Source organism: Coffea eugenioides, chromosome 6 (assembly GCF_003713205.1).
Source record: "Coffea eugenioides isolate CCC68of chromosome 6, Ceug_1.0, whole genome shotgun sequence".
In the NCBI taxonomy this organism is placed as follows: Eukaryota; Viridiplantae; Streptophyta; class Magnoliopsida; order Gentianales; family Rubiaceae; genus Coffea; species Coffea eugenioides.
The window spans coordinates 8,553,509-8,577,554 of NC_040040.1; the positions used below are offsets into that span (position 1 = coordinate 8,553,509).

Below are 24,046 nucleotides of genomic sequence, written 5' to 3' on the forward strand. Positions count from 1 at the left end.
AATCATTGTAAGCAGTGATATATGATTATGAAAGCACACGACACTTTTTTTTTTAAATATTTTATTTTTGATCACCTTTTAATCTTCTGGCAAACCAATTCTTTCTTTTATATATAATTGTTTTACCTTTTAGAAGCTTCATCAAAAAAAAGAAGAAGCAAATATGCATAGTATTAATTGTTTAATCGTGTTCTTCATTTTCACCATAATTTATTGCAAATAATTGTGAACTTTGTTTCGATCCAAAGGTGATGGACAGCTAGTCGTTTGATTTGATATTTCAAATAAGACATGTACGAAAGAAAAAAAAAATCACGCGAAATGCAGCCTGTGAAAGGGAAGACAAAACAAAAAAGAGAGTCAATTACGTACTTCCTTAACAACCTCATGCAAATAATGACAGGAAAATACAAAATTACACGTTGGAAGATGCTAAAGAAGCACATGTAATTAATTACACCATAGACCACTCCTTGGAATTTGATACAAATGTAATCACGCCAAAATACCAAACGACTTCTTTGGAATTGTCACTTAATCACACGTTTTGAAGTATTATCAAAGCATATAAGTGAAAAAACCAAAAAAGCTCAAATGTAGAATCAATTTTTTCATCACAGTCACTTTTCCTGCTTGCAGCCTTGTTTTTTTTTTTTTTTTTTTCTCTTCAAAATACACAACAAACTAGAAGATGGCATTATAGCACTTTTCGTACTACACAATCTTTCAAGTGAAAATAGATGATTTGGAATGAAGTCAAAATTTACTCAAAATTCAAATGAAATGAAAAAATAATTCTGTTTGGATTAACTGTTTTTGAAAGTATTTTTTAAATATTTTACTGTAACAATATAGGTGAAAAACTTTTACTGTAGATGAGGTTGTTTTTGAAATTATTTTTGGTGTTTTTGAGTTTTTTTTTTTGTATCCGTTTGGATTAGCTGTTTTTGAGAATGTTTTTGAAAAATTTTACTGTAACAGAGTTTTTAGAATATATTTTGAAATATTTTTAGAAAATATTTTGGCATATTTATGAGTAATAGAGTTTTTAAAATATATTTGAAATATTTTTTAAACGTTAGCCAAAATTTTAACTACTTTTTAAAATACCTTTTAGAGTACTTTTTAAAAATTTTATAATATTTGAAAAACTAGTTTTTAGAAGACACGGCTGTCTTTGATATTTTTACAGTTATTTTTGTTTGTGTATTATTGTAACATTATATATGAAAATTTTATTTTTTAAAATATGACCAATACAAAGGCAGCGAAAGTTACCACTGAGCACATTTTTTTTTTTTATTAAAAGGAAAGATCTTCTGAAATCTTTTTACTTTGATGTTAAGGGTAAGTATTGGCATTTAAAGGAAGCAATCTGTCACTGCCACTCTACTGCTGAGTGCTGACACTCGCTATTTGCATGTCTTGCTTCCTTCTGCCTGCAAAGCAGAAACAGACAAATTCTCCTCTCCCAAAAGGCCATAACCTCAACCGCCTTTAATTAAAGACCACGAGCTCTTCACATACACACCACCCCACCCCACCACCCCAAACAAAAAAAAAAAAAAAAAATTGCCATTTTTATAAAGTGTACCTTGGCTTGACATTCTTCGGTGATTGAGGTTTTGGAAAGAGGTTTTTCCTCCCAATGGCTCATCATTCTACAGTGGAGGCTGATAAAATGCAAGTATTTCTAACTAGTACTGTACTGTAGTATTTTACTCGTACACATTTGTAATATCCTTTTGTATTTTAATGGTATATGTTTTTGACAACAGTCTCTCATTTCAATGTTTTGATCATTTTCTGTGTCAAACGTTTGTGGGGGGTTTTTTTTTTTATCATGGTTTGTATCAAGTTTAGATTACTTGTTTTGATCATGGGTTGTTTGTACTATCATGGTTTGTAGTTTTTGGCAAGCGGGCTTGTGTGTGTGTGTGTGTATTTATTTATTTATTTTTTTTTTCATTTTTTGGTTAATCTTGTTGAGTTGGTTTTGAGGATGCCTGCTGATACAATAATATTGTTGTAGGTATCGGCTTTTTTTATTTAATCAATATTATTGAAACTTGAAGTTTGTCTAATTAAAGAAGCGCAGGGATTTCTTCTGTCTGTAGGACCTCTGGCTCTGACAATCACAAGGACTCTGATAGTACTCTGTTATTGTGCCGCCTTAATGTATTTGTTCATTTTTTTCAACATGTATGTCTTTTGTGGAGATATGCAGTATACTTCAGTTATAGGAGAGTTTTTTTTTTTTTTTTTTATAGATTTCATCTCGTATATTTTTATGGCTTGATCATTGGTGTTATGGTGCAACTTTTTCCATTCGTGTGATTTCAGGGTCAAATTATTGGATTCTTTTAGGCCTTATCTTCTGTTGTCCTATAAATTATCTAATGTCTAGAAATTTACTTATATACATATATATATATTCATTTTTGTTTTCTCGCACTAAGATCCCGGTTTTTTTTTAATGATTCCAACAGGTTAGATGTTTACATCCACGATTATCTTGTGAAGAGAAAATATGGTAACTCTGCTAGAACATTTCAAACAGAAGCCAAGATACCTACAAAACCAGCCGGTAAGAAGTCGGGAAGCAAAGCTGATTAAATAAAATTTAATTTCCTTTATTTACTTTCTTTTTTAGTTTGTAGAGATGGGCTCTTCAATAATGGCTTACCTATGGTTGCAGCTATTGACACTCCTGGTGGTTTCCTTTCCGAGTGGTGGTCAGTGTTTTGGGATATCTTCATTGCTAGATACAAGTGGACAGGGCCTAACAATGAGGTATTGGATCGGTTCTGCTAATGTATAGAATTATCTGGCTCTGTACTCTTTCATGAGTTGGATTCCTCCTTCGGTCATGTTATGTCTGTGTGAAGTACCAATCGTATATTCTATGAAGCTATGCTTATAATAAAGAAAGAGTTGCTTACCAGCAGCACGACGACAGTGAGACACAGATTTAGGTTTCTGCTCACCTTCTCTTGGTTCTGGAATGCAGCCCCTTCTTTCGAAACCACGAGAGCAGCTTCAGCAACAGAAGTGGCCGCAGAACTCTCAACAGCAGTTGCTGCAACAGATGCACATGCAACTTGTCCTTCAAAAGCATATTGAACAGCAACAGCTGCAGCGCCAGTGCCAAGGCCAATTAGTTGAGGCTCAGCTTCAGCACGGCACTGCCAGCAATGCTCTTGCTGAGCAAAAGCTTGGAATGTCTTATGCCACAGCCCAAAAGATGTTTGATGAAGCCTTGAACCCTCAAAATCAGGATGATGTTCTGTCTGAGGCCCAAATGAAGGTCATACTTCAGGTCTTTGGTAAGTATTGTCACTATTACAGCATTTATCTTCTTGACATCTTACCCTTATATTGCTGCAGAGGTATATGCTGTCACAGGACAGTGGCAAGGTTGGCCTGCTTTCCGATGCAATGCATACCTCAATAGTAAGGTCAGCTGTCAGTAGAGACCAGCCTTCAGGGTAGACCTTCGTGTTTGAAACTGACTCAACTTGCTTTATGGTATACTGTATTGTATTTCTCATATTAAAGTTTATTGTAATTGAAAATTTTCAGGCAACTAGGACATGATACACCTATTGGCAATTTAAAATCATGCCAAGGAGTGAAAGATCAAAAGCACCAACCTTTGGCATCTAAAGTGATTTCTTTTCCTTCTTACTTTGCCAAAAAAAAAAAATCAAATAAGGGGATGATTATGACCTTACTCTGATTAATTACTTAACATCTTTTCTTCTTTGACATGCTGGAACAGGACCTAAAGAATTTGATGATTTCCCCAAGCCCTAGATATACTGGTTTAGATGGATCACTGACTGAAGTTATTGGTTAGCTTCTTTCTAAGCCATCTACTGCATTTTTCCATTTTCAAATTACCTAGGGATTAAATTTTTCATGCAGTTCTTTCTGGGGGTATTGTTTTACATGACATGGTAATATATGGTGGCAAAACCTATAATTTGTGATGTACAGTGATTTCATTCTCATTTATTGCCTCCATGGATATTTTTTCTTTACCTTTTTCTGGATCCTGGGTGTGCCGGAAATTGTATAAATAGTTCCAGATAATAAAACCACAAAGACAAGTAGTATAACCTGAAAGAGTGGACAGCTCGTTCATTTATCGAGTTTCATTTCCTTTTACTTGAGTTTTATCATTTGCAAGTGAAAATGTTAATACTTGGGTAATAGTTGAAAATGATTAAGCTATTCCATGTTGACCAAACTGGAGCCAACTGCTCAAGATGTCTTTATAGGCTCTGCTTTGCCCAAGAATTGCCTAGACAAGGTAGATTTGCGAGTCTAGACACTGAATTTGAGTTTCAACTGTTGATTCGCCCATCAGATTAAATCTCCACAAAGAAGAACCTTGGACTTTGACTAGGTGCAAGGTGAAATTTGGTCAGTAAGGACCCTCCTCCTTGCATCCTATGACAGCTTTCTTACTCCAACCTTAGTGATCCATTTCCTTATCTAGTTCAGGTTACCAGGCATGATGGATGCTAGTGGAGTTGACGTCAATTTTATTTGTATCAAGCATCCAGTTGAGCTTAAAATTCACACGCTGTTTTTGTTTCAGGATCAAATCAAGCAGTGAACACTTTGCCATTAAAGGGTTGGCCACTCATGGTGAGTAGGGTTAAGTTTTTACTTCCAGACATAAACTAGTAAGACTACTAAAGTAATATTGCATTTAAGAAAAATAAACAAATCAAACCGTACAGTTGTCTTGTTTCATGAAGTCCAGGTTTTCTAGCTGGTGAATAATTGATTATGTATCCTAAATTGCAACCTGGTTTTGATCCAATCTCATTGAAGTAGTTTCTGTTTCTTCTGTAATTAGAGCCTTGATCAGCTTCAACCTGGACTTTACCAGCAGAAAAAGTCTCTTGTTCACCCTTATCAACCTGCCCAACCTCAGTTACATCAGCAAATAAGAATGCTTCTCATGGATCAGAATATTGTCAGGGAGAACTATGCGAAGGACAGTGAACAGAAATTAGTTGGCAATATTATTCCTGACATTTTGCATGCTGAAGTAGGTCACCCTATTTTCTCTCATGGAGACACAGAAATTCCCGCAAAGGTTCCAATCTGTATAATTATTGACTTTCCTGAGCACTGTTACTCATCCTTGAATCTTGGCTCCCTTGAAATGATTTTGCTTGTTTTTACTATTAATTATTATTATTATTCATTTATGTTTTGGTTTGTGGGTGAGTTGTTTCAGTTCTATGAGCGACTGCTGCAGAACAACCAATGCCATCAGCAATTTATGCAGCCTATACCTCTTGGATCAACATCAGAAAATTCAGATTGCCAAATCCCACCAGCAGATAGAGCAGGAGCTGCTAGTGGCAGCACCGACGATATTACCATTTCAAAAACCTCTAGAGAATATGATCAGGTTTGCAAATTATGGAGACGCTATCTTGAAGAAGTGTTTAAGCTCAACAAGGCCTGAAGTATCCAGTATGTCTTAGGTGAAGCATGTAGTCTCATAATCCATGTGGCACAAATGACTTGCCTGTTTTGATTTTTCATTCTTAGAGTGGTGTTATCCCGTTCTTCAAATATAGTTGCATGTGACTCCTAAAGTGGCAGTGTCAACTCTAAGATAAATACAAGTTCCTTGACTTCAATCTGGGCAGTGCTGTATTTTGCTGTTTGTCTTGGCTTATTATTTTTCTATGAAAATTGACAATTATTTCCCACATCACTTTCTGAACCCTTATTTGCCTTTTTTAATGGCTGAGATTCCAATACAACTTATCAACACACAATCCATGTAATAAAAGTATACGTCTTCTTCAACTTTCAAAGTTTTTATTCAGTTTTATTTCTTCGTTTAGGTGTCAAAGAAGCAGCCTTTGAAGAAAAGAAAGCAACCAATGTCCTTTACATGTCCTCCAGAATGCTCAGGAGCTGCAAACACCCCTGCATTGACCCCAAATTCAGCACCCTCAACTCCCTCGACACCCTTAACAAATACAACGGGAGATATGTTACCAATCCCTGATTTACCTCCAAAAGATTTTTCTTCTAAGGTACCTGTGTTTCCCACTGTTGCCTCACATGCATTTGTCCTTAATTAAGCAGTCAATGATAGTACTTTGACTTAGCCATGAATATTCAGAAGTTTCCAAGGAGCAATTATTACATTCTGGATGGCTGCTGGTATTACAATCTGCTTCTTCCAACTTAACCTACTATCAACTGTGTTTTGTGTTTCACAATATGCTTCTAGTTTGACTTGAAAACTTGAAAAACTCTCTTTTTCCTAGGTTGATTAAAGTCCTATGATTGAAGTAATACAGTTTTTCTTGTTTAGAACTGACCTGCTTACAGGCAAGAGAACTTGAGATATTCCCAAAGGAGATACAACATCCGCTATTTTGAAAAGATTGTGTTGGTTGTTGCGAGGTCTAGTTTCATGAACAGAATTTTTGGGATCTGTTTTCGGGGGAATGCATCAAGAACACTCGATGCTTTTGTTCCATGACTACAATTGTTTACAAGTTATTTTTGCAATGCACAAAATTTCTTCCTTGCATCAGTATTGCAGATTTCACATGAATGCTTATCAGCCTTTCCCTCAGCTGAGTTATAATGGACAGTAGTGTTGGTTGCAGGCTGCCCTTGATCAGTTAACAGAAAGTGGACCTTTGGAAGCTAATGTTGCACATTTTCTGTCTCCTGACAATCCTGGAAGTGCACCTACTGGATGGTCAGGTAAAAATCAATGTTTGACTTGTAGCGTTTGCTTTCCTTTGGGCAGTCTGTGATCTAACAGCTGTCAAGCTGTTGATGACTTATGGATGGTTTCTTTTGGTGAACGATAGATACAACACTGTTGGAGATTGGAACTATGTATACTGATAATGTGAAGTGCTGCGGCATCTCATCAAATGGGAAGCTTATTGCAACTGGTGGAGTCAACAGAAAGGTATAGAATGTGTTAATTTCAGAATTATCAACACAATATGATATAAGGTGCAATAACAAAGTGGAGCAACAGTTTCAGGTTTATTAATACTCTCCGTTTTCATTAATTATCAGATACATTTTTAATTGGTGGTTCTATGATGTTAGGTTGTATTATGGTGCACAGAATCAAGAAAAGAGAGGTATCAATTTGAACAATCTGCTGCAATCACAGATCTCTGTTTTGGATCAAGGTTGCCGAGGCTTGCTACATCTTCTGTTGACAAGACTGTCAAGATTTGGAATGTTGATAATGTAAGCTGATATATATGTACATTATTAAGTAGCTAGTGGAAGTTAACTTTGTGTAAATGTTAAAGTTGCAAGCCTCGTAAGACTGTTTTGGCTTTTGGTTGGCCTGTCAAATGAGAGTCCAAAGTATCTTCTTTATCTTCATGTGCTTACATGTTATATGAAGGTTAATTTGATCTTAAGGAACTCAAATCAAATATATCTTTTCGTATCTGATTGACTGAATTGGAAGATACATTCTTGATTGCTTTTTTCTATAAATTGCTTACTTCAACTAAAATGTAGTAGCAGCTGCTTCTGATTCTCATGAGATATTGACATACCTTCTATTTTCCAGCCATACTGATAGCTATCAACATCATTTGCTTCCCTGAAAATGACATTTGAACTTGTTTTCTTGGACATAGAAGCATATGTTGAACATGTAACTAGTCTTTGATTTTGACTTGAAGGTTCCTTTGATTCGAATCATTCTATTGATTAGAAACTGCTGCACTCTTGATCTCCACTACATCAGTAATAGCTGATGAATGACAGCATGGTGGAACCTGTTGCACCTACTTTGCTGGAAGGATTTTTTTAGATTGAAATCATTTATTTTGTGAGCCTATAATATGCTTCAAGAATACGTTGGAGGATTTACATAAAGTATGAACTAAATAAATAACTTCATCATGCAGCAAGACTGTCCTATTCAAACTTTCATGGGCCATAGTGGTTCTGTAATATCAGTGGACTTGCACCCAAGGAAGGAGGATCTTGTGTGCTCCTGTGATGATGATAGGGAGATACGATACTGGAGTATCAGGAATGGCGCTTGTACTGGAGTTTTGAAGGTATAAAGAGTTGACAAAGCAACAGATTTTCTTTTCTTTTGGGCACCAGTGACTTATCTTTTTGTCACACTGTTTTTTTCCTGATAGTGTTTCAAAATTGTTTTTTCTGCATTTGAGGGAACTAGGAAAATAGGTGGGGAGAATTGAAGCCAGGATCTATCTTAAGAAAGTGTGACCATGATCGGTGGTCCAACCTTAGCTCTCTTGTTTATTTTCACTTGTATGTTTTACTTTGTACTTTTACTGGCAAATTTCAGGTTGGTGCAACCCAGGTGAGATTTCAACCTACTCATGGAAGGTACCTTACAGCCGCAGTTGGAAATGGTGTAACCATAGTTGATATCGAAACCCAAACATTTAGATATCCTTTAAAGGTTAGTCAGTTGTTCTAGATATCCTTTTTGTTTTAGAGCCTTTTTTGAAGAGTTCCTTTATAATGTGTGCGTGGTTCCATAAGAGACCAAAAGTGTTACTGTTTTCTCGATCAAGTTAGTATCAGGAGATAAGAGCTGGTGAATAATGTTAAATTGGATAGCAACCCTGGATCTAGTAGAAGTAATGCTGCAATATCTTTTCCTTGTCAGTATGCAATTTTTGCATTAAAGAGGACCTTTTGTAAGTTTTGAATTCAGTGTCTCCAGGTTTCGAATGACCAGTCTTGTAATTAAACTTGTGCCCGATATTCAGAATCTAAAGGTGTTTGAAATAGATTTCAGATTTTCTTTGTCATTATATATATCTAGTTTTTAGGTCTTGCAAGCTAGGTAGTTGTTATTTAATGATGTTTTAATAAGTTTATCGGAATCACGCACTGGTATAGGCAAGTCAAGCTTTGTGAATGAGATCAATGAAACCTATTCTATCTGGATTTGTCTCTAATTGTGGAGTGATGTTGAATACTAGAGAGATCTGTGCTGCTGCTCGTTTTCTTCAATTTTTTTTTTTTTTTTCCAATCGTGAAGGATCACGCCACAGATGTTCTTTGTGTATGCTGGAATTCTTCTGGTGAATATCTGGCTTCTTTAAGTGAAGATTCTATCAGAGTCTGGAAGATTGGTTCCTGTGGACAGCAAAAGTGCATGCATGAGTTAAGCATCACTGGCAAAAAGTTCCGCTGCTGCGCTTTTCATCCCTGTCAATCTTCGTTGCTTGTGATTGGTTCTAACGAGGCAAGTCATATTTTCATATTATTGTTTCCAGTTTCACTAGCGCAAATCTGCGTCTACGTGATCCTAGAAGCCATATCATATGGATTCAGCTAAACCGATGCTCATATATGAGACATTTAACATCCAATTAAGAATATAGGATTTTTCCCTTGTTTCTTATTGCTGTGACAATGAATTCTTTATACGTCTTAATTTGTTCATATGCACATTGTAAGGGAAAAGAAGAATGAAAAAAGAGAGTTTTAGATGTGCCTTACAATGAGAATGGAGCTTTTTGATCACTTTATGACTCGATAAATAATCCTTGCTCAAAGACAGTTTCCTACAGACTCTTGTGCTTATGTCAGAGGTTCAAGTCCTTGACATTTCAACAAATACGCATGTCTATCTGAAGCCATTTAGCATCACCCTTTCTTCCATTTGCTTTTCATAGTCATTGATGGTGACGCGTTATTTTTTTTTTTATCAGTCTCTGGAGCTTTGGCATATGGCTGAAAACAAGATGATGACTGCGCTTGGACAGCCAACAAAGACATTGGCAGTATCAAATCCTTCCGGTTTGGTTGCTTCAGTTGGTGAAGACAATTTCATCAAGGTCTGGAAGTGACTCTGTTTTCCAGTCTCTTCTGTGCTTAACGATTCGATAATTTTTGTAGTGATTGCTCTTTTTGGTTCAGAAGTACAGTTGGTTGGAAAACTTATACAAAGGCATAGTGCAAACCTTCCTATACATAGCTTTACTAACTAGTTACCATAGAAAGAGCTCCTCGGAAAGCAACCTAAATGTTGCAGAGTGAATTATGATCATCTCAATCTTATACTACGTGGTATTGCATTTTGGCTCCTATTTATAATATTACTCATTTTCTGTTGGAAAAACCCGAACTCAGTTTATCAAGTTAGAAACGAAACGAATTGGCTGATTTTGATGATTCTAGTCTATACCTGTGGTTATAATTCTGCGCAAATCCTTCATTTGCAGCTAACTTGTTGGGGAAACAACCAAACAACAATAAGCGACGAGTCTGAAAGCTTTCTAAAGCTCCAAAAAAAGGAAAAAAAAAGGTCTGAAAGCATGAAAAAAAGTCTACGCAGTGTCCTGAAATTTACGTGCCAAAGGAAATTTCGTGATATAATCCTTGTGCATGCTGTGAATGTAAAAGACCTAGTCTGTGTATGTATTCGTTACCTAAGTGTATCTAGGAGGATGTGTGAATGTATGTAAAAAGTTTCAGTTCAAAAGCTGTCTCATCGATTGATTACCTTTCTTCCTTCAGAGCAGTCCGTGTCGAGAGTGAGTGAGGTTAGTTAATTTTGGAGTGAATTTCTCAATGCCCTTCTCTATGTCAAGAAATGCATTTCTAGCCCGTAGAGCTTTTATACCCACAAGTGGTAGATTGACTTCAAAACCCAAGATTCTCAGACGAACTTGCTCCTGACTGGTCCCAAATGATCTTCAATCCAGACAGTGACCCGTTTTCTATGTTTCTGTTTCTTTTACAAAAATTACGTCAGATCCTCAAGACTAAAACAAGTAAAAAAATAACGAAGATTGTAACTTTTTTTTAGAAAAAATAAAATTTATTGGGTGGATGGGTATCCACGGTGTGTGATGTTGAGATGTCAATTATCTCGTACATTTTCGGATTACACCGTCCATGAAGGACGGGTGAACAAAGATTGTAACTTGTTCAACTTACCAATAATTTGGCGTTGGTCACTTATAAATACCCCAATGGCACCCAATTTGACATTTTCTTTAAGCTACTAGTAAGTAAGGTTTTTTCTTTTCCCTTTTTTTTTTTTTGAGGAAATTAAGCTACTGGTAAGTTGAATTGGCTCATTAGCAATAAATCAAGTGAGTGATTTGATACTTCCGGAAGTTACTAATACTTTAAGAGATTTCGTTACTAGTATTCAACTAACATACTACGAAAGAATTTGCGAAGAGAGTTGCTGATCATTATAGTGCAAGGACCAATCAGAGTTTGGAAGAGCGGGAAGCAAGATCCATCAACGAAAGCTTAACAATTGGATAAAGGGCTTCTTGATTCAAATTTTTGCCAAGACAAGCAGATCAGTTCTTGATCTTTTTAACAAGTGCAACAAAGCAAAGGTCGGATATGATGTTGGCGCTGATATGACTGAAGACTGCCGTGCCGTCAATGGAGATTCTGATCATTGTCATCATCAGCCGCATCAAAAGATACTTTCGTTCTCATTCCCGGCAAAGATTTTGTGTGGAGATTGTTTTGAGGGTTTTAGCAGATGATGCCCGTTTTGATGTTTGTCGTAGCGAGTCTGCCATTTATTCACGGTCTAAGGAGGCAGGTGCACCGCGGGCTTTGGCCAATGTATCAGCTTCGGTTCGTCCCGGAGGCACCTTTACGGGAACAACGCCAGATGCCGATGTTATCCTCAAAAGGCTTGAAAAAGCTGAGGGATTGGTTTTGGTAATAGTGAGCGTGTTTACTGGGTAATATTTGAAGCGGAATGTCCAGAAAAAAGAATTCAATCTTCGAGTCCCTTTGGGATCTACTAACCAATTCCACCTTGAAGATGCGGTTGACTTGCCAGAATGGCCTTTTCTTTTCACGTCTTCAAATCATTGGCCGAAGAGTATGAATTGGAACCAGTTTTTGTGAAAAACTTCCGTGCTTTTGTGGATTAGTATTCAAAGAGGAACGAGTTCATACAGCTCATGCGGAGCATGGGAGTTTTGGGTGAGGCAAACAGAGACGAGTCTACTCTTCATCACCCTGATGAATGGAAAGTAGCATAATTTGTATTTGGCATTTGTTATGAATAACCTCACAAAAGAAGTCAGCAAGGCAAGATGCATGTGCCTAAAGAGGATACGGTTGACTTCAGACTGATGAACAGATCCAAACTTCAAGGGGCAAGACCCAATTAGAATCTAAAGAACCGAAGAAGAGCCAAAGGTGATCTGACAAAGACGAGGTGTAAACGTGTAAGCTTTGATTTTTTTCCCAGTGTCATCAGGTTGCTGATCAATTTTGTAGACTTTTCAAAGAAAGGTTCCATAAAAGGTTCTCAGCCAAATCGGTCTAAATCATTCCTAGTCAACTCGCAAATTTACATTTTACAGATTTTCCTTTACTAATTTTTTTATTATTTTTGTTTTGAATATTTTTGAATATTATTCACAATTTTTAGAATATTAAATGCTTTAAAATTTACATCTCGTCGAACCGTGATCGATATACCGAAATCGATGTGAAACGATCCGAACCGCGACCGCAACTTTGAACCATAAGTATAACAGACGTGGGAGTCTACTAATCTATGAGATTGATGTATATCAAGTCAAGTACATATGAGAATGGCAAGCCTCGTAATCCTTTTGATTCAAAAAAAGACAAAAAAGGTAATTGCTTTAGCAGCCGAATTGGGTAAATTTCAGTTGGTCATTGTTTGTTGTGTGCAAAAGAATGAAGTAAAATCTTCATCAGTCTATAATACAAGTCTAGCCCTATACAGGTCTTAAAATTTCCAGCTTTTCTATACCTACGTATCAATGGAGCATCCCTTGGAGGAAACAGTCTTAAAGAGTGCTGAAATCTACCAAAATCATCTCTTCATGAAGTTAAAAGCTTTTATTGCATGAGCAAAAATCACTGCAAATAAGATGCAGAAACCAACCACCATAAATCCAGCAATCCCAATGAAATCATGCCTAAATCCAAAAACGTGTTTAACCATAAGCCTTGTAGGAAGTGAATTGATCCCATCCGATAGCTTTACAGGTCTATCGCTGTCAGAATATTGTGAGGCAACAAGGCCATAGAGACTCCATGCTATAGGATTTGCCCAGTAGTACCATCTCCACCATATTGGAATCCTCTGTACAGAAAAAGGAAAAACTGAACTCATTAGTACATAGCCTTCTTATTTAAAGTCATCTAATATGTGATCCATGTGTGTGTTAATCAGATTCTTCATGCTAATGATAATGACGAGAAAAGGCATTTGTAGCTGATAAACAATATGCATGTCCCTTCTGATTTGCTGGGTCTACGACAATGATGATTCCTTGAAGGGATAACTGACACCAGGTACCATTAAAATCTCAATCTTGGCTTCACGGCATGCATTTCATATTGCAACGATGGCATTTTTTAAGAGTAAGATAGCAGGTCTCCTCATAAGTGATTACTAGCTGGTAAATGAACTACAACAGAAATAGAGGAGAACCTAAGATTCCATTACCTTGTGAGGAATCATGAATCCACTGAAAAGGTTCCAAAGCATATAGAATGGAGCAGCTATAATGGCAGCTACATTATGGTTTGGTGTGACTGCAGTAGTCATCATCCCATAAAAGGTGAAGTACAACATGGTGAAGTACATAAAGAACATGTACCAAATAAATTTTGAAACCGTCCGCTCAAAGGAGGCCATGGAATAAAATATTGCACAGTATATTAGTGCTTGCCCGAACACATAGGGGAACTCAATAGCAACCTGGGAGGAGAGGATTAGGAAAAAGATAATATCAGTCCTAGGACCAAATGACAGTAAGATAATATTTCTGAGAAAATCCTACCTGAGCGAATGCAAACGGTAGAGCTGAATACATCCCCGCTGCTCTCTCTCTGTATGAAACAAATCTTTCAACAGAAACTACTGGTTGAACGGCAGCTCCATTGGTGACTCCAATAAACAGCACCGCAATATATAGGGATCCCATAGCATTGAATAGATCTTGTTGTGTATCCCTGAAAGATATATAAGCACAAAACTGAGGAAAATACAAGTAGTAAGGCTGAATATATAGGAACAAGAAGAGCAGAAGCTAATGCACAATAAAGGAAAAGCTAAACCACGCATATGAATTTAATGATACAAACAAAAGTGAACATAAATGAACTTATCCTTTTTGCTCTCTGCCACTAAATGCTAAATTTCTTCCAACAACTGACCGTCACTCAACTTGACAGGAAAGATATTCATTTCCTTTATTTTAAATGTAATTGTAGCAACTGTATTATCTTAGCAGACATTCAGCCAGCTGCATGTCTAAGCAACTTTAAATCGCAATTCCTAAATATTGCACAACAACAAGAGTGGGAACTAAAAAGTTCAATCTCCACCCCAGGGAAAAATTTCCACTACACGAATAGACCAACCAGAAAATATGTAACTAATACCATGACCATGTTCCGTTGGTAGAAGCCACCAGGTAATTCTAATATCACACACTTAGGACATGGGCATCGAGTAATCTTAACAACATCCTTTCTAAAAAAAAAAATTGCTATTACCCAATTACTGAACCTCTTTTGGTTGACTTACAAGGTGAAGCATGTTATCCTTCAATAACGCTGTTTATTTGTCTGGACTGCTAACCAACATTATCATTCAAATCGAACTCTATAAGGAAACAGCTCATTCAAACATGGCAAAGCATGCTTTACTCTAAGATCAATAATATAGCAACACAGTGATAAAAAGATGCCAAATTAGAACCTTTTGGAGCCAAATTTCCAACATATTGTCCCCAGCATCAAAGATATAATGAAGGTGTAGAAGAGGCGAACTGCAGTGTATTGTGGGTTTCGCCAATATGAGAGGTTTTGCTTCCAAAGACAAGCCAGGAACTGATCTAGAAAGGACTTGGAATATATAGTAGGAAACTTCAGATCTTTCGAGTCACTATTTGGTTTAGAAAGCCTTTCAACCAGCTCTTTATTCCGTCTGTGACATAAAAGAGGATATAAATACCAAAATGAAATCTGGAACCAAAAGGAGGAAAGATAAAGACTAACATAATGTGAAATTTACGTACTGAAAAAGATTAGATCTCCGGTAAACTTCTGCAAAATCAACACCAATGCGATTTTCTTCTGCTGACGAAGTAACCTCTAGCATCCATGTAGCAGGGTTATAACCAGGTCTGATCTTTCTCACACCTTCAATTGCCTAGAAACACATGCAAAAGAAAGAGACAAAAGACAATAAGATGAAAGAAAACAAAGAGCCAACTCTTACTGCATTAGTAATCACAGTCCATAAAGAAAATAAAAGCATCTGAAAGTCCTACCTCAAAATACTCTATCAATTTGCATGACTTTGGCCCCAATGGTCCAGCATATATGAGTTCTCCTCCCCGTTTCATAAACAAAAGCTGCACTCACAGAGAGATCAAGCAAAATGAATGGCCAGAAACATATACCGATAACATAACTTATTATGTGAAAGGAAGATACCCAGTAGCCCCATAAGTCAGGAAAGTGTTAAGTTGTGGAAAATTTTCATCCAGCATTCCCGCTTACAGGATAGTTACAGATAAGAAATTTTCAAAGAAAGAACAGCTATACTTCTATTATTCCCCCAGAATCCTACTGGCAAAAACATGAAGTCCCTACATACTTAAGGGAATAGGCATAGAGCAGCAAAAATTTCATTTCCTGGTCAATCTACAAAGTAAGCAAAAGGTTTGAGAAATTGGCTTGTGGTTCATATCTCCTAAAATGGTTGAATCACTTGGCACCCTCCAGCTAAACATCAATAAGCATATGACGAGCAATAGGGTTATTCCATTGGTACAGGAAGCAACAGAAAATACATAGGGCCTCTCTACAGCATTGTTCCTATTTTAGTGCTTGCTAAAAATAACTACTACTCAGAATGGCCCAGACAAGAATTACCTGTTAACAATTCACATATATCAAGCCAGATGATACTTTTGACATATTTCTTATTAACACTATTGTTGAACAGGGTATGACTACAGATTTATATACAGACAATCAAGCATTTTTGCATGCAGACACACAGACAAGAATTAAGGAATTCATGAAGTAATAGCGATTACATGTTGGGGGAAAAATATGAGTGGAACACACATGGGATTTGTTCTATTCATTTTCAAATGATCCAACCATGCTGCTTTTTGCATCTTGGAATGGTGACTTAAACTGTCACATGCTTTAGTAGTTTGAGGGAACTGTAGATTGACAATTGAATTAAATATCCAAAATCATTAGAAGGTGATTCTATCCTAAGGAGCAATGCTTCTTTACTGTGGTTATGTTTGAAGAAACAAAGATATCTACATATTATAGTTATGCAACAGAAGAAGAAAATGTGTGTCCAGAAGATTGATAACAAAGGATTGAGAGAACTGATTTGAGAGACAGAGAGAAGGACCTCATCAAAGGACTCGAATATGTCAATGCTTGGCTGATGTATGGTGCAGACAATTGTTCTGCCTGTATTCACTATATTCCTCACAGTCCTCATCACAATAGCAGCAGCCCTTGCATCCAATCCTGATGTGGGTTCATCCATAAATACTATGGAAGGATTTGCAACTAGTTCAACTGCAATTGTGAGCCGTTTTCTTTGCTCTGTAGACAACCCGTCAACTCCGGGTAGACCAACCAAAGCTCCTTTCAGAGGAGTGAGCTCCACAAGTTCCATCACCTCCTCAACAAATGCCTGAAAATATATAATTAAGCAGAGTCATCTCCTACCCAGAATATATCAAGGCTAACACATTTTATGACATACCTTTTGTGTTCCCAAATCAACATCTGATGCCAAGCGTAGCCAAGCAGAGAAAAGAAGTGATTCGAGAACAGTTAAGCAAGGGGAGTGAATATCATTCTGCTCACAGTAACCAGATATTCTAGCAAAAGTTTCTTGCTTCTTTGGATAACCAGATATATGGATGTTTCCTTCTATGATGCCACCAGTTTTTCTGCCAGCTAGTACATCCATAAGGGTGGTTTTTCCTGCACCACTTACTCCAACTAATGCGGTCAGCACACCAGGTCTAAAGGCTCCTGTAATGTCAACCAGTAACTGCAGTCTGTCTTCCAATATTCCTTGCTGCTTCAGTTCCTGAAACAATTTGGAGGTGATAATATTTCTTACAAGTACCTTAAGACCAATTGCAGATTACAAAGCCAGCACTATACTCACCAGGGGCACATCAACATAGTAATTGATGTTACTGAAAGACATGGAAAGTGGGTAAAATGGAAGAACCATCCCTTTCTGTTTGAAACTTTTTCCTGAAGCAAAGCAAGATGGGAAGTTGGATAGGTGACAAATGGCTATCAAGTGAAGAAGAAAAAAGGAAAGCATGCCTTTGAAACAGGCAAAAGAAAATTAAAACAAGTTCATGAGTTTATTACTAGCAAGTGAGCCGGAAAACTGCAAATAATCTCGTAATTGGATAATGACAGGTTCTCCTTTTGCTGTAATCTCTTTCTCTTGAATCTCTTCTTCAGAAACAACAGCTTGTCGCTTCCCTAAGGCTGCAAACATTGTGATGCAGATAAAGACATGACATAAGAAATTTGGAAACTTTACAGTAATGTGAGTATGTACGCAAGAGAGAGAGAGAGAGAGAGAGAGAGAGCAAGCCAAAATGAACTCATTCATTCTTGGCATGCTTCCATGAAGTGTGCTTATGTGTATGACTATTCTAATATTTCTGATTATTGATAGTGCAGTTCTAGGGAGTCATTCTGCAAAGTAGATGGCTTACGATCAAGGTACGTCAGGAAAACAGTGAACAGGAAATTGAACAGGATTGTAAATCCGAGTAGACCCCCTAAACCAATCCAGTACCAGTAACTCTCTGGGAACAAACTGCGTGCCTTCAGCAATGCTTCACCCAAAGGCAATGATGAATTGGTACCAGCACTCTGCATGAATAAAGGGCATATTGCAGTTAATTCAATTACATCTTGAGATTCAAAAGGAGCTTTTCAAGGACAGAATAGTTTAATAAGACTGCGTTTCTGAGAAGAGACGAATGGTTGAGTAGAAGCAAGAATCACGTAAGATTAGGAATGGAATTTAATGAATCGTTTTGACTGCTGACTGTCAAACAAAATCTACTCCCAATCCTGTCTTGCATGCAATTTCCAGTGAAATAGGAAGTTAAAAGCAACAAGCTAAAGACACTTTTCTGTGCAAGTCTCAAAAGCTGCAACTTACTACACTAGTTATGCTTGTAAATCCCTTAGGTAATAACTGCGGTTAGACAAGAATGGCATCACGGGAAACGTTTGCAAAAGAAAATTGACTTCAATTTGCACCATGCAAATTGACGAGTTTGATAAATAAAAATAGCCTCTGTTTCTATGCTCTTAACCTTTCCCAGAACCCAGAACTGTAGGATCCTTGTGCACATGGTTGTCCATGTTAATGATATAATGGCATCAATAATTTAGTTAATACTTTAAAAAATCCAGTAAAATTTTTTATTACAATTTCAGTAATTACCTTATCCCAGGAATGCCCAAGAAATTCATTTACAGAAGCACCATTTTGGGCATACATGAGAGGAGAAATCCAAAACCCCCAAATCCACCATCTTGGTATACTGTCTGTAACAATAACATAGGAGATAAATTGACATAAAGAAATCCCAATGTACTTAAGAAGAGGCCTAAAGAGCAAAAAAGCTATGAAACGGAGTCATAGAATCTCCAGTTACCTCTTGAAACGACATATCCCCCAAGAGCCATGACAATCAGCATGGCAAAAGCTCCAAAAGTGTTTGCAACAATCATATTTCGGCCTAAGGAACCTATCAGGCGGAAAAGAGATAGGGACATTTGATGCAGAAAGAAAAATAACAGGAATTGCCGAAGGAACCTGCAAGTTAGTGAATCACATGTTACACTTCCTATGCAGTGAAAAGATACAGTCTGGTGCATTAGCCACAGAATACATTACCTGATAATATTGGGATCGAATCCAACCACATAGTATGTAACTCCCACCCAACATCCAGACTCTATGAGTGAAGTTGGAATACTCAAGACCCAAGAAGGAAGTGTATAAGCCCAGCAGGGATAGAAGTGCAAGTCCCTATGCTTATAAAGCACAGGAAGTTTGGCAACCAGCATTGAAACCTCAGTAAAGCCATTAAAAAGAATAATCACCATTGCAAAATACAGTTCGCCAAGATAGAGACCTCCATCATCAATTGTATCATGGTGCAGTCTTGTGCGGAAAAATACACTCATGGTGATTAAAGCAACAAAAAGTAGCTGGCGAAAAGGATAAATGAGGTTTCAGATCAGAATATGCTCCGTAAAATGAATTTACTAGCACACAAAAATGCAAGTACAAACATATATTGTCATACATGGTGATCAATTGGTACACCATTTTGATTTCTAGCCCTTGTCTTAAGATGGTTTAACTCCTAAAGTCTAAGAAACTTCATTAGAAGATTACCTGAATAAACTTGAAAACATAGATAAATGAATTCCTTTTCATTAGTAGCAATTGCCAGTCAAAGTTGGTTTTAAGGAGTTCCCTCCTCTTCACTCCATACTGGGAAGTCGACAAGGCTGCTGGATGATTATAGTGTTGGTCAAAAGGAATTGCCAGCTCTTCAGATAAGTTCTTCCCAGCACGATATGCACGAAAAAATTCTGCAAACTTTGAAACTGGGATGTAGCGGTAAGGGCGGTCATCAACAGACCAATACTGCCCTTGGTCCTTCTCTGACACAACCTACAGAAAACAGAATACTGAGACATTTAAAGACCAGGTAAAAGCAATTAGTCCAATACCAGACATCTAGCGCTTACTTCTTGAAGGAAGTCAGCAACATTCTTCCGCTCCGGACAGCTGAATCCCATGAATGAAAAGAAATCAAGAGCAGCTTCACGGGGCCCTTGGTATACAATATGGCCCTCAGACAAGAGTATTACATCATCAAATAACTCGTATGTCTCAGGAGCTGGTTGAAGTAGAGAAATAACTGTAGTTCCATCAAGCGCATGGGTAGAATGCTTTAGATACTTGATAATTTGATAAGTAGTTGAACTATCAAGTCCATTTGATATTTCATCCATGAATAGCACTCTAGACGGACCAACCAATAGCTCACCTATCAGACATGGGTAAGTAAGCGTGATGATAAAACTTGCCATCCATGGTCAAAAAGCAGCAGCCTAAAGAATTTACCAGTTGTAAGCCTCTTCTTTTGGCCACCAGATATCCCCTTAAGCATTTCATCTCCCACAAGGGTTTCAGCACAAAGATCCAACCCTAGAATCTTTGTGATATAGATTTTAGTATTTCGTTCAAAACAAACAACCCTGTTTACTATTGGGTGGCAAAACAGAAACAGCATGTAGGATATCTCATCCATCTCAATTGCAGTCCAGCATTAAGTTATATAAAATACCTCCAATTATCTTGAGAATCTACTGTTACAGTGACGTTTGGAAGAACTACAACTAGGAAGCTATTGCGTTTTGATTGCTTAATGACTTAGAACTTGTGGAATCATTACAAAATTCTCTCTCTCAACAAGGGGGCTTGTGTTTGGTTACAGACTTTTGACATGAATAACCTTTGCACTTTCTCTCCCTCTCCCTCCCTCTCACATACAAACAAAAGCACAAAGTACCAGAGGTATCATTACGTAATTAAGCCAGTGGACATCGTTATTCAGTAATGTTATTGCCTGTACTTTGAAGTTGCAACACATTACTGTCAAACTTGATCTGTAAAGCTTCCTAAGAAACACGGGTTTGACCATGAAGTGAGACTATGAACTCTTAGACTCACAATAAATACTATAAAACGCAAACATTTTTCTTTACTTTCAAGTTTAAATGCTGATGCGGATTGCGAGTCCAGAGCAGTGCCATAGTGAAATGCCAATGAGCAGTGAACATAACCTGCTCACAGAAAATACCTTTAAGACGTACTCCACCACGAGGCCTGTCTCCTTCCCCTCCAAAGCCAATGCCTTTTCCGAACAAAAAATAAAGAAATCAATGAGTATATAGACTCCAGATGTAGAATGATCAAGCAATAAGAAGCAAGACACTCAAAGGAGTATTTGTACCTTCATGAATAAATCAAGATCTTCATCAGGCTTTACTCCAGCAATTTTTTCTCTTCTTGAAAGCTCCAAAAGCATCTCTATCATGAAGTCTACAGTTCAGGATCAAGGTGATGAATTTCATTCTTAGAGAAAAAAGATATCATAAAGCTTACCATATTTTGATCCAACTCCTTGACAACGTGCTGAGAAGTCAAGAGTTTCTCTTACGGTCATTTCTGCCACATGCCAATCTTGTTGACTGACATAAGCAGATGTTCTTTGCGCAACAAACTCGTTCAAACCATGTCCATTGTAAGTTATTTTTCCTGACATCTTTGAAGAAATCAAGGTTTTGGTTGATATTGTCCAAAAAGAGAGTGCGATTCATATATTCTATGGTGGTCTGTGGCATGATAAACAGGAGTTCAAAATTTGATCACAGTTCCAGTACCTGTAAATCGGATTTTATTCGTCCAGCAAGGGCCAGCAGCAGTGTTGTCTTTCCAGAACTTGGAGGGCCCAACAGGAGAGTTAATCTGCAAATTAACATCCATATCATCCATTATCTTTTAGAAACTACCCAAACTAGATTGAAGATAAAATTTTCTACACACCTGGAAGGTCGAATTATCCCACTGAGGTCATCTAAAATTTTTAACTTCCTTCTCTTGCCGCCGTGTATCCTGAGATTCCTTAACAAAGCCTTCATCGCCAAAAGGGCAGGTTGGCCAGAGTTAAAGAAAACAAAAGGAGGAAGAGATCAGATAAGAACGATATGCAGGGTAACACAACCTGTTGCTGGAGACATGGGAAAACCTAAATGTACCTCGGTCATGTTGAAAATGAAATTTGGAATGGTCGGCAACGCTCTACTGCCAACATGAACAAATGATTCAACCCTCAAGTTCTGAAATCTAACTTCAATCTTTGGAAAGTCCAAATCCACTCTGCAATTCCAGGAGTTCAGTTTATTTAAATGCTGAATTATCAATTTTCAGCAGTGGAAAAGGCACCACTCAAACTGCATTCTTTGTGCCACATTCCTCAACTTCAAAAGGCAAGGCATCACTTCAATTTCACTACCATCTACCAGTCCCGAAAATATAAGCATCATAATCTCCTAATTTCAGCTAAGCCCACCATTAGCCAACTCAAAGTCCAAAAACAAATGTAACGAAACATAAAAACGTCAAGTGGAGAAAATATATAACCCAAAAAAAAAAGAAAAAAAGAAAACCAACTCTGACTTTAGTTAGTTAACATAATGCTCAGCAAAATAGGCAATTAACAGGAGGTCCGAGTATATCGGTCCCCCTAATCTTTTAAACACTAGTTAGATAGTACTTATTAAAGAAACTTTTGCAGTCATCGGAAACTATAACACCATTTTTTTAAATTTTTTTTTGAAACGTCCTTCTCATTGCAAAGTTTCAGTTTCACATCGCCTTCACATTTCTAAAGTCTCAGGAACCAAGCAAGCAAATGAATTAAAAGAAAGCTAGACAAAGAATGAACCTATCAAATCGGCGGCGCATGCGTTTGAAGAACTTCTCCCAATCATCATCTACAGAATTAACCAGCCGGTCCAACACCACCTTTCTTTCCTGAACTTGAAGCTTATCCACGTCGATCTCCACTCTGTCCCCTACCATATTCCTAAAAATCCCCTTCCGCACTCGATTAAAAGTCGGCAACCGCTCTAGCGCCGCCCACCGCAGCGCCTCCTCGTCGTCGTCGTCCTCCCTAAACGAGGACGACCGCACGGACAAATTCTCCGCCGAATTCCACATTATCTATCAAAACTTTCTCCAGCAAAAATAAATTTAAAAAAAATGACAAAATTGTTGCGCAGGAGTGAGGCAAGGTTCAGAAGAAACTTGAAGATAAGCAGGTGAAGGTGATGAAAAAAGTGGAAGAGTAAATTGGAGTCGGCATTTGTTGTTGGGACTGTGGAGGTTATGCTAGTCTATATAAATATATATAGATATAGAGATACAGTGAAGGTGTATGTATAGGTGTGTTTAAAATTCAACTACTACTTAGTACCGGTGGTTGAGCAATGCATTTATGGAGAGCGAAAGAGCCCGGTCTTTTACTCTGCTTTTCTCTCTTCCCTGAAATTCAAGCCTCTCCGTCGATGCTAACAAAGATTTCTGTTTCGATTGGTAATGCGTAAGAGGAATGAATGACTAATGAGTTGTTGGATTGGGTAAGTTTTTTTTTTTTGGGATATTTTAGCTGCTTGCATTTTTTTGGACTGTCGAGTGTTCCAGTGTGTGGAAAGGGATGGTAGCAGAGGGGCTGCATTGAATGTTGCGGGAAAGAAAGAAATATGGCGGGGCGCCATGCATGTTAGTTAAACATTCGACACCCTCGGACTTCGGAACGTAACTGACACGCGTCCTTTACTGAAGCTCGGTGTGCTAGAGAAACGCTCGATGTGGAGTGAACTGTGAAGTGGCGCGAGTGAGAAGAGGATAACGCGGTGATTTTGAAATGTAACGGTTGCGATGGTGCTTTTACTGTTTGTGGCTTTTTTTTAATTATTTTTTTTTTCGGTGGATGGAGAAATTCAATTCGAGAGCAAACGACGGCTGCGCATTTTTCTTCCCTTTCGTTTGGTTTATTGAACGTTCGAGGTAAAAAAGTAAAACAATCAGGGATACGGATGAAGTCTGAAGAATAACCGGAAAAAGGTGATCACTAATTACACGTGAAACGTGAATTATGAGACTCCACTTTGAGTAAAATTTTGGCGGCTAGTGAAAAGTATTACTGTAAAATACTCCATCCATCCCACTTTAATAGTCCTGTTTTTTTTTCACACAGTTTAAGAAAAAGTACTCCCTCCCTTTTTTTATAACTGACGTTTAAGGTTTTGCACACCAATTAAGAAAAGTTTTTCATTGTTTAAATCTATACACTACTTTCCTTTTGTACCC

At 37.5% G+C, this 24,046-nt stretch overlaps 2 protein-coding genes and 1 pseudogene across 3 annotated transcripts; 2 read left to right on the top strand and 1 right to left on the bottom strand.

Annotated features, from left to right (window-relative positions):
- The first annotated feature begins 2,221 nt into the window (after positions 1–2,221).
- On the top strand, positions 2,222–9,944 carry LOC113773487 (transcriptional corepressor LEUNIG-like). Its single transcript, XM_027318132.1, has 18 exons — positions 2,222–2,226; positions 2,490–2,587; positions 2,699–2,793; positions 3,011–3,307; positions 3,388–3,488; positions 3,583–3,667; positions 3,782–3,854; positions 4,607–4,656; positions 4,871–5,113; positions 5,258–5,434; positions 5,880–6,074; positions 6,660–6,759; positions 6,870–6,973; positions 7,120–7,266; positions 7,944–8,099; positions 8,357–8,473; positions 9,062–9,268; positions 9,738–9,944. The coding sequence occupies exons 1-18, from the start codon at positions 2,222–2,224 to the stop codon at positions 9,873–9,875; spliced, it is 2,388 nt and encodes a 795-aa protein (XP_027173933.1). The 3' UTR covers positions 9,876–9,944.
- A 1,258-nt stretch (positions 9,945–11,202) lies between these two features.
- Positions 11,203–12,186, top strand: LOC113776321 (annotated as a pseudogene).
- A 420-nt stretch (positions 12,187–12,606) lies between these two features.
- On the bottom strand, positions 12,607–23,036 carry LOC113772862 (ABC transporter G family member 32). Of its 2 annotated transcripts, XM_027317351.1 has the most exons (24): positions 22,620–23,036; positions 21,931–22,051; positions 21,719–21,807; positions 21,556–21,640; positions 21,278–21,437; positions 21,126–21,202; positions 20,973–21,026; positions 20,234–20,324; positions 19,855–20,156; positions 19,496–19,777; positions 18,989–19,305; positions 18,747–18,907; positions 18,533–18,636; positions 17,790–17,949; positions 17,434–17,556; positions 17,219–17,310; positions 16,805–17,137; positions 16,442–16,732; positions 15,333–15,416; positions 15,078–15,211; positions 14,759–14,986; positions 13,836–14,007; positions 13,499–13,753; positions 12,607–13,132 (listed from the first exon to the last, which is right to left on the bottom strand). In XM_027317351.1, the coding sequence occupies exons 1-24, from the start codon at positions 22,892–22,894 to the stop codon at positions 12,860–12,862; spliced, it is 4,263 nt and encodes a 1,420-aa protein (XP_027173152.1). In that variant the 5' UTR covers positions 22,895–23,036; the 3' UTR covers positions 12,607–12,859. The 2 variants fall into 2 exon arrangements, with proteins under 2 accessions (XP_027173152.1, XP_027173153.1); XM_027317352.1 differs by lacking the exons at positions 21,556–21,640; positions 21,719–21,807; positions 21,931–22,051; positions 22,620–23,036 and having other exon boundaries at positions 21,126–21,200; positions 21,278–21,332.
- Positions 23,037–24,046: the final 1,010 nt, after the last annotated feature.

Bases quoted from the DNA above. Each gene is read 5' to 3' on its own strand.
- LOC113773487 (XM_027318132.1), top strand. The intron at 3,668-3,781 runs GTGATTTCTTTT...ATGCTGGAACAG, and splicing joins ACCAACCTTTGGCATCTAAA to GACCTAAAGAATTTGATGAT. The intron at 3,855-4,606 runs GTTAGCTTCTTT...TTTTTGTTTCAG, and splicing joins ATCACTGACTGAAGTTATTG to GATCAAATCAAGCAGTGAAC.
- LOC113772862 (XM_027317351.1), bottom strand. From the start codon at position 22,894: ATGTGGAATTCGGCGGAGAATTTGTCCGTGCGGTCGTCCTCGTTTAGG. The intron at 21,203-21,277 runs GTAAGCTTTATG...ACTTCATGATAG, and splicing joins AGGAGTTGGATCAAAATATG to AGATGCTTTTGGAGCTTTCA. The intron at 14,987-15,077 runs GTACGTAAATTT...TTTATGTCACAG, and splicing joins CGGAGATCTAATCTTTTTCA to ACGGAATAAAGAGCTGGTTG.